We start from the raw sequence: 18,222 nt of genomic DNA, 5'->3' as shown, positions 1-18,222 counted from the left end.
GTTATTGCAATAGCACTGGAGCCATTCATCCACTTTCTGTCACGTTCTGTTTTTCTTAAGGCTGCCATTGCTGTAGTCAGGGGACTCAAGGAGAATTCCCACTTTCATTAAACAAAAAAAAAGAAAGTTTCAAGCCCTCTGAGTAAACTGCTGGAAAATGATACCACAGAGGCTCACAGCCAGAAAGAAAATTAGCAAAATGTGCAGTGTATTAAAGTCTCAGTACTAAAATCTTGGTATTTTCTATTCAATAGGGCTGAGGTAGAGAGAGGGATAACATCAAGGGAAGAATGTGTGGTTTTCACAGGGAATCCTCACTGCAAGCAGTGCCCACCTGGGTTGCTGCTACAACTTCCAACACAAAAGTTCTGCCTCCTTGAAGAATGGAGGCAGAAAACATCCTCATCCCACCAGATAAATGAAATATGTCTTGCAGCCCTGGATGATGTCACTCACCAGCCAACCAGAGATAGCAGAGAGGAGGACAATGGTTGCTGCCTGTGGTGCCAGGACAGCAGATCCCTGCAGGACACAAAAAACCCTTTCCTCCCCACCTTGCAATGTGCACTCTGAGTTGAAGGACAGCCTCGACTCAGCAAAACACTCAAACCTTTCTCTTTCTGCACGTGTGGAAGGACAAACTCAAATCAGCCTCAATGGCCGTGCTGAACTGGAACCTCTGGCAAGAGAGGGTTTGTCTCTGGCTCAGACCCAGGTCAGACAGAGCTGAGCTGGGTCAGGAGGCTGGAAGGGACTGAGATGGGGCCACCTCTGCTGCCGGCCGCAGGAGCCGCTCGGAACGTGGGGACCATCCTGCCCTGGGCGAGGCTCAGGGCCAGCTCCAGAGGCTGCAGGGTCACCCTGGGGCTCCCAGACCCACCAGGCTCCCAGGGCAGGCTCTGGCTCTGCTCCACTCCCGGGGCTGGAGGCCTGGCTGTGGATCCCGCTCCGCTCCCGGCGCTCCGCGGGGACACGAGCGTTGTGTGCCTGGAGCTCAGTCCCAGCTTACTCAGCCCACCTCCTCCTTTTCCATTGGCCAGCATAAACTTTCTCAACTTCAGACAAATACCACATTTCTTGCATCAGATCAAAAGCTCAGGCCAGGGACAATGGAAATGGGAGGACGGTTTTCATCTTCTTGAGATGTTCGGTGTCAGAGGACCTGTTTTGGCTTGTAGTGGCTTTCCAGAACCCTGTTTTTGTTGTTCCCACTCATCAAAAAAAGATTTCACAAAGGCAGCCTCCTCCCATCATCTGTCCTCTGCTCACATTCCCGATGTCCTGTAACTAGGTAGGTGTTAGAAACAAGGGAAGAGCAGCTAGGCTTCCAAAGATTTAAAAGTTGATATGACAGGGCTCACAATGCTTTTTCTTTGGATAAAAATCCAGATGGATATTATTAATTAATAAACAGGGGATATTTAGTCTCTTGAAGCACTGGTGGAATTAACTCCCTTCCATCCCTCTCTAAAGAGGAGGGAAAGAAACTGAATGAGTCCAACTCATCAGCTAAAAATTCCAGTGTAAAGTAAAATTCCCTTGATCTTGTGGAGACACAAGCTGATTAATAATGGTAAATTACATAACTTGTTGGACAGATCTTTCTTTGTAGCAAATTATTTGGCACTGTAAGAGTTTTTTAATCATTCATCAAGACAGATCTAATCAGGGAGTTTGACAAAGGGAGATGGGGAAGGTCTCTCTCTCAAAGCAGAGTGGGACCTGTGAACACAAGGCTCCAGCACTGACACAAGTGCTTGGTTTCAAAAGCCAAAAAACATCCAGTGAGGTCCACCAACATCTGAGGAACTGGCTGCCCAGAGAATCTGTGTAACAACATCTTAGAGGCTTTGGCCAAAGGGACAAGATAATTAGTGCATGGAGAGGTTGTTGCATTGATAAATTATGGAGGGAGCATTAGCTGATGGCATTGTAGTGACTCAGTGGAGAGCAAAGGTGAGGTTTGTGTCACTAGATAATGCATGGAAGACAGAAACATGGACCAAAGGCTTCCATCAGGTAGCACAGTTCTTGTTCTTTCTACAAAGAGAGCTACCAGATTTCCAAAATCAGGATGGAAAATGCAACTCTTTCCTCAGCAGGTACCTTCTGGAGGGGAATCAGGGCAGAGAAGACACAAAAGCCCAGCTGCCCTCCCAGTCCAGACAAAACAGGCACTGTTCAGCAGCTCCTCAGACCCTGGAGGCTCTGCTTGAGAGAGCAGCTGGAGGGAAGGATTGGCTGTGGTCCAGTGAGGCACTGGGGAGCTCCTCTGAATGTGCTCCCCAGTGGGATTTGCTCTGCTGCTGAGACCCCAGCCTGCCACAGCTGGCTCCCCAAGGAGCCAGATGTGGAGAGGATCCAGCAATGCCCTGTACACAAAGCACACAAGGGAGCTCAGAGTGAAATCAGATTTGTTCCTGTAAAACACCATATAAAAATACATGGGAGCTATAACCTTCCACCCTCAAAATCACAAAGTTCCTCTGCCCCGGGTATTGCTGAGGCCTGCTGGGGATGTAGGAGTGCCAGGGATGTGGAACCAGCCCAGCCTGAGGAGAATTTAGTCTTGACCAAGTGCCTCCTGTGCCCAGCAATGCCTCTGGGATCAGCTCTGCTTCCCCAGGTGAGGAGGGATCAGCTCAGGGCTTCACCTCGAGCAGGCTCAGGTGCCTCGTGTGCTCTTCTCCTCCACAGAGCTCTAGAAGCTGCTGGGAGAGAGCAGAACGAGGGAAAAGATGAGGAGATTGGGCCTTTGCTGGCTCACCTCAGTGCAAGCTGAAAGAAAAAGGACCCAAAGTTGTTTTTATCTCACAGTGGTTCTTTACTTATGAAGCTCCCATAGAATTTCTGATTAGAACCAAGTGGAAATTCAAATGTTTGGACACTGAATTACAAAAGGATCTGAGCACATCCCTTGGGCTCCTCATCCACCTCCCTTGACAAAACCTACTGCTTGTCCCCAAAAGCATTTCTCTTAAAAAACCCAAGCTTGTAAACAGTGTTCCCAGGTATTAAACACACCAAAAGTATCTCCTAAAGCAGACACAGGATTTGCTTGGCAAACTTGAGTTACGTGTCAGGAAAAGAAAATTTTGCAAAGTTATTTTATGAAAATATTAAATCCATTTGGCTAAAAATGCCAAACTTGTAACTAAAAGACTTTGTGGGAGGGAATGGTGGATGAGGAGGCCTTTGCAGCCTTTTTGTTGTTCTGGCAAACGATTTACAGCATTGGCCAAACACATGGAACAGTCTTAGGGGACAGACTGCTCCTTCAGTCCAACAGTGATAAGAAATAAGGTCCAAAAATTGCTAGACTTTAGGGGAAAGGATTTAAACCATCATTCTGAAAGACAGCAGGATGCCCAAATGAGAGAAGGGTCAGTACCCAAACTGCCTCATCATCAGGATTGTTGCAGAGCAGCTAAAAAGCAAGAGATGGATGCAAAGTTACACAAAATTCAGTTTGCCCACCCAGCTTTGATCCATGGTTCCTCCTTGTAAGAATCAGTTAGGGAGTTTCTTTTATTCTTAGGGACATTTGAGTCATTAAGTGACCTACAGAAACTCAGCATTAAATTAGAAATGTTACAGGGATTGATTCCACGTCGTTACTGCTACCAGAAACCAGCCAGCTATTATATAGAAACCTGTGAAACAACCCAAATTCTCCTTAAATTCAGTGTACTGCTGGAACTGGCAAAACAGATTCTGCACAGAGCCACTAGGAAACCTTAGGCATTAATAATAATAATAATAATAATAATAATAATAATAATAATAATAATAATAATAATAATGAGACCTCCCTGTTCAGAAAGGAAAGGAAATACCAGCTCACAGCTATCACATACAGAACATGGAAAATCCATGGAAGTCCTTGAAGTCTCAAGCAGCTGCTCGTGTCCACCCTGCAGAGCCAGCAGCAGCCTCACAGCCAGGCAGTTCTGGTTCCCCTCCCAATCTCTCTGCCATGTCACAGCACCGTGAAACATTTGCTATCTTCCAAATATTTCTCCCCTACAGCAGGGAATTGTTTTATTGTCTATCAGAGAAAGGAAAGACAAACCCCATAAAACATCCCAGACAGCTGCCAGTATTTAATGTAATTGCCTGGGAGAAGAGGGAAATACAGAAACATTTCTTACAATGATCACATTAAAACTCCAAGTTATGATCTTTTACCATCCAAAGACAAGGTAGTGAAGGTGCTGTTGGTAATCTCTCCTAAATAAATGGGCTGGTTTCAGAAAAATAGCCATGAATTGATCGAATACTTTGCACTGTACAAAGATTTTCTTTAAAAGCTTCCAGAATCTTCTGTGTGGGGGATCACATTACAGGGGCTGTTTTCATGCAAAAACTATGCATGTCATTTATCAATCACACAATGAATCAATCAGACACTGGATATGTAATGCTATCTCCAGGAATTAAAGCTGGAAGTGAAATGCCACGAGCTTCACAAGAGCTGTGTCAGGAGATAAGGCTGGCTTAGATCAGCTCAGATCAAGCACTGCACTCCAACTCCAGCCCAAACCTGGGATTAATACTGTGCTGCCCAGAGCCCTGTGGTGGTGCTCACTTAGAGAAACTGGGCGAGAAAAATGAGCAGGAATTTGTGTGCAGCTGCCTGCAGCCCTGCCTGCAAATCTGCCAGCCCCACTTGCATCCCTGCCTGCAGCCCTGCTCCCCTTCCAGCCCTGCCAGCCCTTCCTGCAGCCCTGCTCCCCTTCCAGCCCTTCCTGCAGCTCTGCCTGCAGCCCTGCTCCCCTTCCAGCCCTGCCAGCCCTGCCTGCAGCCCTGCTCCCCTTCCAGCCCTTCCTGCCAGCCCTGCCTGCAGCCCTGCTCCCCTTCCAGCCCTGCCAGCCCTGCCTGCAGCCCTGCTCCCCTTCCAGCCCTTCCTGCCAGCCCTGCCTGCAGCCCTGCTCCCCTTCCAGCCCTGCCAACCCTTTCTGCCATGGGCAGTGCTGTCACTCCCAGGTTTGTCTGGGCTCAGTCCTGTGACACAGGAGGGCAGCACCAGGCTCAGGAAATTCAGGAAGGGCTGAACACACTTCCCACGAAGGGGCTGTGCTGGCTTAAGTGAAACTTTGCTATGAAATAGAAGCAGGGTTTGCTCTGCTGTCCCACCAATGAGGCTCCCATGGGGTCAGGGGTATTGTGGGGGTGTAAACTAAGAAGTCACAGGAGAGAAAAAAGGGTTGGCATGCTGGGGCTTGGGGAGGAGGTGCTGTTCTTCCAGTCCACAGCATTTCTTGTCCTGGAGCCCAGGGTGGTCACCACCCTCCCTGACACAGGTCCTGTGCTCTGTACATTTCCAGCTCAGCACCATCCATCAAGCTCAGAACCTTGGCACTCAGTGGGTCTGGTGAGCACCTGAGCTCCATCCTGGGGAGACAGTGTGGTGGCTGGAAACAGGAGATGAGGATGGAACCTGATTCCATCTGCCTTCACCTCCCTCCCTGCAGAAACCCCTCCTGCAGGCACAAGGACATCCTGGAGCAGCACAGGAAGGTGTGAGGCACCTGAAGAGTTGGTTCTGCTGCAGCTGAGCCATGGCTCAGCCTCTCCTCCCCAAGGGCAATAAAAGCACTGGTCCCTAATGAGTCATTTTTCATTCCATTTGCTCTGTGTTTATTTTTGCTTCTCACCTTCTGATCCAACTCTCATATTACTAAAATCAGAGGGTTACTTTTATTACCTCATTTGGACACTGATCTTACAATTTGGATGAACCAGCTCAGCCTTGTAATTGGAAAGATGAGACCACTGCTGGTTATATCCCCATTTTTAGGGGCTCCTATAAAAGCTGAAGAGGAGTGGGGGAAGAAGAAACCTCAGGCTGGTTTTTCTCCTTGCCATCCCCTGAGCTCACCTTGGTCATTCTGGGCTGAAATTCAAAAGGGCAAAAGCAGCAAAGTGCCTCAACTTCAGCTCCCTCCAGAGGGAGCAGCACTGTGGCAGGAAAATCCAGCTCTGCTTGTGGGGAAGATGAAATTCCACATCTGCCTTTGCAGAAAAAACCTGCAAAAATCCAGTGGGAAACAGCCTCTGGCACTGGCAGAGATGTGTGTGCCCATCCCATCCTTCCTGTGCTCCTCAAAACAGCTTCAGGTTGTTGGGGTGAAATGAGACATTACAAGAAGACAGTATGGACAGCTGAGAGACAACTTCACATCCAGACCATCCAGCAAAAGAGGGATCTTCCTCCAAAATCCAGAGCAGGAATGCAGACACCACCAAACAAACATAAGCACCTTTAAATGATGCTGCCTATTGTTGAATAATAACAACTGAGTTCATTAGATTGCCACAGAGATCAAACTGAACTTAAATTAACCTTGAAGAAAGGAGGAATCAGCATATTTCTCCTGTGTACAGCACCAGCAGTCCTGTACTGTTGCTTCACTCTCTGTTTCATTGCTACAGTCAATTTTTGCAAGGCATCCACAGCTTTTCAAACAAAGTGGAAGCCAAAAGATTGATAAGGACCTCGCTGGGCTGTGCTGCAGAAAGTCCCCTTGCAGACACAGGGTCTTTAATACTTCAAAAAGAAAGGCAATAACTCATTTTCCTCTGTAAAAGTGAACCCTTTTGATGAGCCTTGCTCCCAGCTTGGGTCTGTGTGGGAGCAGGGGGAAGTCAGAAGGAAAACCATCCCAGCAACAGCACCAACAGCCTGACTGCAGCACTAAATCAGAGACACAGCACGCTCTGCCTGACTTCCCAAAGGGGTTTGGGCAGGTACAACCTCCTTCCCCCTGCCCAAAGCCCTGCCAGCTCCCAGCTGAGCTGCCATCAGTCTTTGCACGTTGTTACCTGTGCAAACCCAGGGCACTGGGAATATTTCTGTGTCTGCTCTGGGGTGCCCTGACCCCAGGGGAGCACTGACTGTGACCCTCATTCATGGAGAAAGTTTCCTAAACTCCAGAATAGACTGGAATCCACAAAAGTGTGAAATAGATTATAGAGAGCAGTGTAGGTGTGTCACTTAGGTGGGAAATTGAGGTTTTAGGATTTTTAGTGTGTTGTGAATGGAAGCAAGATGGAGGGCACAAGGTGTCATCCTGGGCTTCTTCTTCACCTTCTTCTTCCTCCTTCTTCCTGGGTTTGGGTGGCATTTTGTAATTGGGTGGAAAATCCACATTGCAGCTCTGTGGGATCAGTTATTGGGTTAAAAATGGAAATAATCCAGGTGTCAGTTCTTAATTGGATAGTTTGGCTTTAAAAGCCCTTGTACCAAGAGATTGTTGGGCATTTTTGTGGTGCTTTTCCAGCGTGCTGAGCCTGGTGTGAACAGCATGCAAAACTCCAGATAAGGTAACAATAAACAAGAACCTGAAGACTGAAAAGATCCAGTGTGTCTCTCTTTCCTGACACAAAACCACTCCAGGAGAGGGGAGCCCCCTGGGAGGGCCCAGCCAGAGTCCCAGAAGTCAGGGAATCATCAACAGGTACCCTGACAGACACCCCCAGTGCTGAGCACACAAGGCAGCAGAGTGGGGAGTGATGGCAGGACAGCCTCTGCTTGTCCTTCTCCAGTCAGCCAACAGAGAAAACCCTGGGCAGCAAAGAAAGGTCCAGCTGGCCCCAGCCTGGGAGGGAAGGGCTGATTCCCATCTCTCTGAGGCCAGGCCTGTGGCTCAGCAGCCCCTCTGCCCTGCCCTGCCAGAGGACCCCCACTGCCAGCCCCTGCTGCTCAGACAGCCCAGCTCCCTTTGGTCCTTTGCACTGCACCAGTTGTTTCCACTGGAACAATCCTGCTCCTTCATTTTCCTGTAGTGAAATATAACTGGGAAGGCTTTGAGGAGGCTCCAGACTTCATTTCAGCACTAACAATTCCCAAATTACCATAATATCATGCACTGGCCTCAAAAACACCACACAACCACCACCTCCCTCCACAAAGGTTTCTCCCTAAATTCTTTTATGTCATTGATAAGCATCAGTTAATGAATAATAACAGCAGTAAATGCCTTAAAGGGACCAAAGCATGATAAGTAGCAGCCAGGAGTGGGCTGTCACAGGAGGGACCACAGATCAAAGGGCAATGCTGACTCAGCTGCTTTGTTGCTAGACTGGAACAATTTATCTGAATCCCAGTAGGTGAAAATTAAAACTATTTGTAGGGGAAAAAAAAAAACAAAACCTCCACAATGTGAAGGTCTCCCCCCAATATTTGTCTCCACTAAACTATGCAGGAGAGCCTTCAGAAAAGGGATAAAAAAAGCAGGACTGGATTGCACTTGGAGAAATACAGCAGAGCAGAGGCAGGGCAGGTGTGACAGGCAAACAGTGACAAATAAACGTGATGGGAACACATGGCAAGGTATTGCTGAGGTCTGAGCATTATTTTGGAGGAGCTGAGGCAGGGATGCAGCCACATGGGAAGGGGAGGAGCAGGGCTAGGGGCAAACAGTGCCTCATGTTCTGGGGCAGAGCCTCTGCCATGGAGAGGGGAAGAGGCACTGATCTCTCCAGGCCTGCCAACTGGATGTGGTTTTCAGCAGAAACTCTTGGGAATTTTGGTGGAAGAGGAGAATAAAGGCAGCTCCTTACCTTGGCCTCCAGCGTGTTCAGCCTCTCGGTCATGTCAGCCAGCCTGGTGCAGTTCATGCATTCTGGAGGGAACAAAACACAGGCATGTCACACTGCCAGCTGCTCTGTGTGCTCAGCCACAGCTCCAGGCTGATCCCTTCATCCAGGGCTCATGGAAAAGTCAGTCAAGATCAGTTTTGGGGCAAAATAAATATTCAGATCCAGTGCCCAGGTCACCAGCCACGTGACATCAGCCTTGTTTGGGGATGTTTATGGGGCAGAGTGTGAAATGAAGTTCCCAAAATGCAGAGGGCAGATGAAATAAAAATCACTTTGAAGACTTTTCATGCTGCCAACCAGCTTGACCTGCTGTCATGGGCAGAGACCCTTGTCCTGCCCTGGTGCAGGCTGGTGTGGCACCTGCTCCCTCCTCACAGACACCAGGCTGCAGAACCTCCACTCCCTTTAATACTCTCCCCTCTGCTATTTTCCTGCTAAACTACCAAGGAAAGCAATGGATACACAAAATGCCCATCTCTGTGGAGTCCTGCTCCATCCCTGGGCTCCCAGGGATGTGTCCACTCCCAGCAAAGGAGACAGAGCATCCACCTCAGTGACAGCCAGGAGACCCAAGGGCTGGTGCAGCCCAGAGCTGCAGCATGAAGTGTTTCCATCTCCCTTTGCTGCAGAGGAGCAGCAGACAGTGAGCAGCCACCAAAGGATCCTGAGAGGAGCCTCAGTGAGAACAAACATTGCCAGAAGGAGCTCTGAGTGCAGGTTAAAGTGGCTGCTCCCTCCAAAGGACATTCCTTATCTAAACACAAGGCCTGCTGCTTTACCTCTGCTTTCATCTCAGCAGTTCTGAAGTGAGTGAAGGAAGATAAAGCCCTGAGCAGAGATTTAACCACCAGGGTACTTTCCCAGTGCTTTGCAGCAAGGTGGAACTGCCCACTCCCAGCTCTCAGAGAAGCTTTCCACACTGGACCCCTCACCTCTCATGACTTCTGAAGCCCAGCAGCTCTCAACAAGGGAAAATGATTTACAGCATGGAGCATTTCAGAGGATACACCATCCATATCCAGGTGATGAACCACAGCTCATGTCCCATAGAGCTGAAACACATCTCTGTGTGTGCTTTGTGCTCCTTGAGGGCCAGAGTCTTTCATTGACTCAGTTTCCATTGCCTGGCCATGGAAGTATTTAACTCTGGTGCTTCCATAGGGCTGGGAATGTTGTCCTGTGGTTCCTGAGCCCCTACAGACTGCTCAGGTGCAGCTGGGGCTGCACTGGTGCAGAGGGTGGTGGAACCCAAAGCTTCCCTATGGCAAGGGATGGGTGAACATGGATTCTGCCCTGAGGGAACACCCCAGCCCCTGGGCTCTGCTGTCCCCCCTAACAAGATCTGTCCCCTGTTGCCCAAGGCTCCCCAAGGGACCTCTCCAGTCTCCTGCATGCCCTGGTGGCTCAGCCATGGCACGCAGTGTGAGTGCATTGAGTGCATGCCTTGGAAGAACAGGAAGCTGGGCTGTTCCACCCCAGTGATTTACAGGCTAAAAAGATTGTTTGAGTGCTAACAGCAACCCACTGCATTGAGTTTCCAAAGGAATTCTCACCCTGGCCCTCTGTGAGGAGCTGTGTAGCTTCCCAAAGGAGCCAGATGTAGATTTTCCACCTCATAACACACAACATTTTGCAGAAAAAGCATCTGATGCTTCAGGAACACTCAGATGGAGGGATTTCCTCACAGGTCAGTACTGACATGGACTTTCTTTTACCCAACAGCAAATACCACTTGTTTATTTTTATTTTCTGCAATAGAAGATCTTGGGCAATGTCTTTTGGCTTGAATTGACCCGTGAACATGCAAGTGCCATAAGTGCACTGTCCTTTGGGGGAGGAAATGGGTGAGGCTTGTTTGGTCTGGATCTGCCTGTGGTGTGTGCAACAGGGAATTGGTTTCTGTATGTAGCTGGCTTCAGGCTTTTGATCTTGCTCATCCCCACAGAAAGATAAGACTGAATAAATCCAGTGCTCCCAGGAGCCAAAAGAGGCACCAGATGTGTTGCAGAGCAAATAAAACACAGAGTCCCATTCTCACTTCTGCTGCCTTGCACATATTAGTAACTCCCACAGGTTCAGAGAGACTGACTTGAACTGCCTGAACACCATCTCTGAGATGGACTGAGCACTTCAGGTCCCTCTGGAGAGCTCAGCTCATTAGAAAAGGGTTTGTACCAGCCCTGGGCACAGGGGTGAATCAACCAGCTCCCCAGGGGAAGGACAGGCTTCAGGGACAGCACCAGTCCAGCAGCTCTCTCTGCTCCTGAAGGCTCTCAAAGAGCCCTCTCAGGTGCATTTGCAACAGGAAAGGTTTGATTTAAATGGACAAAGTGACAGAAGAGGAGGGAAACCAGCAGTGTCACTGCACATGATATTTGTACTAATATGATCTTCATGTCAGTGGTGTTGAAACAGGCAGAAAACACAGCCTGGGTCAGAAATAGAACTACTTCAGTTCAGGCTGGATTTGATCTCTGATCCTTTCTGTTGTGAAATGCCTGGAAACCCAGATCCACACCCAAGGTACTTAGACTGGGCCCAAAAGACATTTAAATAATCCAGAAAGTGGATATCCTCATGCAAAAGACCTTACTAAGGCAAGAGTCCTGCCAACAAACCCATGTGACATTTATTTATCTGACCAACAGGCAGACGAGGCTGTTGAAGGCAGAGATGAAAGCTCAGGGCTGCAGTGTCAGACACTCCATCCAGAGCTCCCTCACTACACACCAGGGACTGCCCAGGGCTGGGCTCCACAGCTGTCCCTGCAGGAAGACTGAGAATGGTGGTGACAAATCAAGCTAATAAATATCTTCCCTGAGCACGATGCACTGAAGTATTTAGTGTCTGATCTTGATGGCTGCTGGTTCCAAGGCCTGGGACTGTGAAGCTGAATTTTCTGATCAGGGTGGAAGCAATCTGTGTTATTTAGAAGAGCTTGAGAATCTCACATCATTATTTCTCATGGAACAAATACAACACTGGGGCAAATGCACACACTCTCTGACCTGGGACTGCAGAGCAGACGCTTTCCATATCTGCAGAAATCCATCACTTGTTGCTACACAGAACCACAGTTTATTTCTCTTCTATTCCTAGTTGGCAGATTTGTATTTTTCCAGCTAAACTCTGAGAAAGGAGTTGTGATTTCACTCTATGAATCCCAACCTCAAAACACATGGTAGGATTTGTTTTAGAAATATTCCAGCAGGGAGGATAAATAATTGAGATAATGAACATGAGACAGTACCAGCATATCCTGTGACACCCAGTCTGTCTCCACAACAGACTGTCCCAGCACTTCTCTCCCTTCCCATTCCTCCTTTCAGCTGGAATGCAACTGGAGGGATGGAAAATTCTAATGCAGAGGAGACATGGAAGACTTTATATGCTGGAAAATAACAGCCCAGGTACTCTGCACCAGCTGTGACCCCCTTAACCCTGACACAAAGGTTGACACCTTCAACCCATCTTTGATGAAAGATCAGCCTCCAGTGCTGCAGTTTTGCCAACAGGGATCAGATCTGAGCCTGAGCTTCCAGTCTGGATACACCCCTGAGAGTGACCTAAAGCAGAGAGTGATGACTTCAGGTCCCTTGTTAACCTGGCACTCCTGCTTTGCATAATTTCATTATTAAATACTTGCACACTTCAGCTTCTCAAGCCTGAAAGCCCCACAAGTCTTCACACCCCTCACTCAATTCCTAACAAGAGCAGTGTGCTACCAGCCTGATACCAAACCCTGATGGTTTCAGCACAGTGATCACAGTGGCACTGAGGGCAGGGAAAGAAGAACCAGCCCAGCTTTCACTATGGGGCCACAGGTCAGTTTTGTGTGAAAAGGCAAAGAAACCTCTTGGCACCCCTGCCCCATTTCTCAGCTCTGACAGCCCACGCTCACTTGTACACCCAGAGTCTCTGCAGAATATTAAAGGAGCTTTTGGTTCCCTGCAGCCAGATGCTCAGTAGATATAAATTGCACAGCTCAACTGAAGTCAAGGGATCAAGGCTCTGTCTCTCTTTTTCTTGATGGATTGCTCCAAAATTTGTGTTTCAGAGGGGAGGCAGAGGAGGTGGTTTATAGCATATGAAAGGGGGAGAATTCTGGAATCACAAAGCCTTTGTTTAAACAAATAAAGTCTTTGCAGACAGTTTTTTTCAAGACCATATTTCGCTATTACAAGAAACTTCAACCTTGCAATGCAATGGGGCATAGCACACAGGCAGGCTCAGGGACTGAGAATCACATCTGCAGCTCATGCTTCAACCTGCTCAGACTCCAAACAACACACTTCCCTCCTCCCAGGATCACTTCCCTTTCACCCATTGTTAGCTTCATGTAAAGGACCTGTAAAGGCTCCAAGGTCAAAGGATGAAAAAGGACCAAATGTGACATATATGCAGAGGAACAAACTAAATACTTGATTTTTGTGCCACAACTTGCCTGGCAGTTCTTCCCTCTCCATCTGATCTAGTCCAGCACTTCCATTGCATGGCCATGCACAAAGAGGACAGGCAGGGTGATCCCCAGGGCAGGGCAGCAAACCAGAGCTGCCAAAAGCCTGGAGCCTGGAGCCCTGGGGAGGCAACAGCAGCTCCATGGAACTGAAGACAGCAGCTCTGAGTGTGCAGCAGCTCCATGGAACTGAAGACAGCAGCTCTGAGTGTGCAGCAGCTCCATGGAACTGAACACAGCAGCTCTGAGTGTGCAGCAGCTCCATGGAACTGAACACAGCAGCTCTGAGTGTGCAGCAGCTCCATGGAACTGAAGACAGCAGCTCTGAGTGTGAGGCAGCTCCATGGAACTGAACACAGCAGCTCTGAGTGTGCAGCAGCTCCATGGAACTGAACACAGCAGCTCTGAGTGTGCAGCAGCTCCATGGAACTGAACACAACAGCTCTGAGTGTGAGGCAGCTCCATGGAACTGAACACAGCAGCTCTGAGTGTGCAGCAGCTCCATGGAACTGAACACAGCAGCTCTGAGTGTGAGGCAGCTCCATGGAACTGAACACAGCAGCTCTGAGTGTGCAGCAGCTCCATGGAACTGAACACAGCAGCTCTGAGTGTGAGGCAGCTCCATGGAACTGAACACAGCAGCTCTGAGTGTGCAGCAGCTCCATGGAACTGAACACAGCAGCTCTGAGTGTGCAGCAGCTCCATGGAACTGAACACAGCAGCTCTGAGTGTGCAACTGCAGCACCAGCTCCTGCACCAGCACAGCCAGGGCTCTGCCCTGACAAATCAGGGACACAGCTCGAGAAGGTCCAGCTGCAAGAACATTTTGTCTGTCAAAGTAAGCAGGAGATCAGCTTTTCTCAGCAGACACCTTCCCCCAGGACAAGTTCAGAGCAGTCTCTGAGCGAATCTGGAAGGACTCAGCTAAATTCACCCAGTCAACCATGTTTCTTTGCAAAGAGAAAAGGATGAACTCCAAGCTCCCAAGGGAAATAGGAAGCACCATTAACTCAGGGAGCACCCAGGATCTCGTGCACTGATGGTTTATTTGACACTCTTGAGAGAAACCACCAGACCACTGACCCCTCCTTCCCCTTACAGCCACACACATGTGGCCACCTTAGCCAGAAAGAGAACAGGGACACTTTCTGACACTGGCACAGGAGGAGTTTCAAGTCAAATTCCACAGCAGAAACATGAACACGGATCTTCTGTGCCTACCTAGGTGGCCCTCAGCTGGGGGACAGCCAGCCTGGGCCTGCATCTCCACCTCTCTTTAATTTGTCTGATTTGACCCTTCCAGCCTTTTTACATGGTTACTGAGTTTCCTTAAGTAGTTTATGTTCTGGCCCTTTGCAAAAGCTTTCGCCAGTGCTTGTGAAGGATAGCAGGCCCAAGCCATAAATCACAGCCAACCTGGGATCTGTTTTTTCAACACATTTCCTCTAATGAGAGTCAGATGTTGGCTAGATAGGCTTTATTAATTGTGCTTGTTTAGAGCAGGCTGTGTGTGACTGGGGTTGGAGCACGTGAAAGGCAGAGGGCTGACAGCAGCCAGGGAGGGGATGGACACCTCTGTCACCCAGTAGCCTCTGGCCTGAGGAGCAAAGGCTCAGGAATCAAAGGGAGGGAAGGGCTCTGACCCTGGCCACAGCTCCAGTCCCAGGAAAGCCAGAGCAGGAGCTGTTTCTGCAAGGGGAAGCTCTCTGAGTTTTGTTTAGTGTAGGATCATTAAGACTCCACTGCTCTGTTTTTACTGCCCCGATATTTATTTGCTGTGTGTATTGTAAACCACAGAATCACAGGAAAGGACTCAAAGATCATCCAGTTCAACCCCTGGCCCTGCCCAGACACCCAACAATCCCACCCTGTGCATCCCTGGAGCACTGTCCAAACCCTCTGGAGCTCTGGCAGCCTCGGGGCTGTGCCCATCCCTGGGGAGCCTGGGCAGTGCCAGCACCCTCTGGGGAAGAACCTGTCCTGGTATCCCTGCACAGCTCCAGGCCATTCCCTCAGATGCTGTCACTGGTCAGCAGAGAGGAGAGATCAGTGCCTGCCCCTGCTCTCCCCCTTTGGCCAGAGGCAGGGCAAGGTTAGGGCTCCACTGGCAGGGGCTGGCAGAGCCTGGGCTGGGGCAGAAGGGCCAAGCCACCCAGCCCAGGGAGGAGCTGTGCACTCAGTGCCTCTTCTCCCAACACCTCCCATGTCCAGCTGCACCCAGTCTGTGTTCTGGCTGACCTGCAAACATGGCAGGCTCCAGCCTGGCCACAGCCTCCCCTTCCACCATGCATTTGCACACCTTCTGTTCACTCAGGAGTGGCACTCTGATCCTTTGGGGTCCCTTCCTGCTCAGACCATTCTGTGATCCAGGCTCCACTCTGGGACTGGCAGAGCCCCACCACATCTCCCTCAGCCTGGCCATCAGCACAATTAGAACATCTCCCACATCAGGAACCTGGAGCTCAGAGCAACTTAAAGATGGTCTCTGATCAAAGGGGGTTTGTTCTTTCCCACAGTTTTCACTTCAGGATTTTGCAGGCTGGAATGTTTTATCTTCACCTGGAAATTGTGAGTTATTAGGTTGCCTATCAATATGAAACAGAACACCTCCAGAATATTTTTGCCTTTCTACTTTCATTCCAGATAATTCACCATCTCTGCTACAAGACCCCAATCACTGCCAAAATCCCCCATTTGCAATTTCTCTCATATCTCTATTATAACAACCCTTACCCTTAACTTTACTGGCTATCTTTAAAAAGCAGCTCAGATTTCCTTTCTTATGAGAACTGCTATCTGATCCTTTTCCTCTTGTAAAGGGTTCATACTTCATTTTCATGTCTGCTTTCTTCTTTTCCTTCTTAAAGAGGAAAAGGCCTTTTTTTATTCATAAACAAACAATAAATGTTTTTTCATTACCATGATATTCAGTGATTTTGAAATGCCTGTAAGAAAAACCTCAGCAAAACTGAGTGAAAAGAAAGTTAACCACAAAATGCAAGTTACTCCAAGTTGTTGGAGTAAAAACTACTATTCAAGAAGCTACACAAAATGTGGTATATTGTTTCAAGTGAAAAAAAAAGGTGCAATTTTTAAAAGTTTTGCAATTTTATCTCTAGAGGTTTTTTATTAAATAATTTTTCATACCTTCTGAATTAACTGTTTCAGCCTTAAGTTTTGAATAGCATTTTTTTCAAATCTCACTTAAATTAAAAATAAATGAACAAATTAAATAGTCTTAAGTGAAAGTAAATGGTTTAGTTTGGGTCAAAAGAAACAGTTCTGGTTGACCCAAACCCATATTTTAGTTACTACACTGTGTCCAAACCTTAAAATTTTCCATTTCAGATTCTCCCAAATCATTTTCCTTCCCAATATTTTTTTTTATTTGGCAAATCAAGCCCAAACCCCTCCATTATACCCAGGTCTAGTCTCAAACAGCTCACATCACTCACATTGTTTTATTTCAGATTTCACACATGCACACTTCCACCCCAGCCACTAATTTTATCCACAATTCCTCTCAGCCTGGGGATTTGTGCTCTTCCCCATCCTGCTGGTGAGCCTGGTTTGGAATCTGATCAGGATAATTTATTCACAGGGAACCATCAGCTGTGAGATCCATGTCCCATCCATCTCTATCTGCCAGAGGAAGGTTTAGCAGGGAATGGCTGAGTTTTGATGCAACATTTTTGGATAGAAATGCATCATCTTTATTTTTACAAGCACCAAGGACATTTCACTAACACAGCCTGACTGAAGTTACCCTGAAAACAAAGATTTTACCTGTCCAGCATGTTTGCTAAAGCCTTGCTGACTGGAGCTGCTGATCCTGGAGCTCCAAGTGATGCTGGTGGCACTGGGGCCACTTAATAATTTTGATATTGCACCAAACAAACCCTCCCCTGGTTCACAGGGCATGGCAGCAAAGCAGACAAAGAAAATAAAAGGACAGAAAATAAAGAAACACAGGTTAGGAGGAAGGATATGCATCTAGAAACCTCTCACAGCAAGGCAAACCTAAACTAGATGAAAAGTCCCCAGATTTAAAGAGGGATTCCACAGGATTTCCAGCCAAGGAAGCTGAGGGCATGATGTCCACAGGGCCTGGGGCTCCTTCCCAGGGAAAACACCACAGTGAGTCCAGTCCTCACTATGGCAAAATCCCACATCTGATCCCACCATCACTGAGCTAAACTCATTTCTCCCTCAGTCCCTGCTCTATGACCTGGAGAGAAACTTCATGGGACCCAGTGAAGAACACTCAGAAACTCCACTGCCCTCAGAACTTCAGCTCCCATTGAGATGGCTTCACATGCCTCACACAGCAGACTGCTTCTGCCTGCTGGGAGGAGCAATCACAGGGAAAATGCAGCCAAAATATGGGGCAGTGTAAGTGAATAAGGAAGCAGACAGGACAAAAGGAAAGATTTGAATCAGGCTCAGAGTGAAGTCTGCAGGGACTCTCCCAGTATTGGTTCTGCACCTGTGTAACTCAGGGCAGGGAATCTCTCACACTCTGGAGCCAAACAGCGTGTGCTGAGCTGGGGTTTGTGTTTCAGAAAGACACTCCAGGGCCAGACAAGCAAGGTTTCCTTAGTGAACTGCATCCAGAGTTAACCACTGGATAGCAAATATGCATCTTGTTTCCAGCTGGGATTTCTGACCTCAAATTCTACCCCTGCTTTGAGTTTTATTACTTGGGGCTGCAGAGATGCTCTAGGGTTGGACACCTCCTCCCTGCTCCAAGTCCCTGTAACCCACAAACATGTGACATTCAGGATGCTCAGTCAAGCTCTAGTTGTTCCTCATCCTGAACATTTAGCACTGGCTTCCTTTAGCCAAGACAAAAAATCAGCTGAAAGGCCAATAAGGAAAACAACTCTTTAAGCCACTGAAAAGGATGGTCAGAATTCAGAAGAATTTGGCTCCCTGAACATCAAAATACTGTTTGCACATTCTTTCTCCAGCAAACACCCAATGATGATGATGATGGTTGTTATTATTACTATTGCCAGGGGCACTTTTGCAAAGGTTTGATTTCCCATGTCAGCATTTCAGCCCCAGGCTCACCATACCATGGTGTTTGTCCATTCTCCCCACTCCCTCCCTCCCTCCCTGGGGCTCTGAAGGGCCCCCAGAGCCCTCACCCAACACCCCAG

The 18,222-nt window shown here is 48.3% G+C and overlaps 1 protein-coding gene across 9 annotated transcripts in view; it reads right to left on the bottom strand.

Annotated features, from left to right (window-relative positions):
- Window positions 1–18,222, bottom strand: part of COL26A1 (collagen type XXVI alpha 1 chain) — a 176,811-nt gene that overhangs the window by 36,478 nt on the left and 122,111 nt on the right. For all 9 annotated transcript variants that reach the window (XM_059866007.1, XM_059866006.1, XM_059866008.1 and 6 more), the window contains one exon: window positions 8,566–8,627. In XM_059866007.1, coding sequence (XP_059721990.1) covers window positions 8,566–8,627 — 62 coding nt within the window. The remainder of the gene's footprint in view (window positions 1–8,565; window positions 8,628–18,222) is intronic.

This window comes from Haemorhous mexicanus, chromosome 22 (genome assembly GCF_027477595.1).
Source record: "Haemorhous mexicanus isolate bHaeMex1 chromosome 22, bHaeMex1.pri, whole genome shotgun sequence".
Taxonomy (NCBI): domain Eukaryota; kingdom Metazoa; phylum Chordata; class Aves; order Passeriformes; family Fringillidae; genus Haemorhous; species Haemorhous mexicanus.
This window is presented reverse-complemented; position numbering and strand designations above follow the sequence as displayed.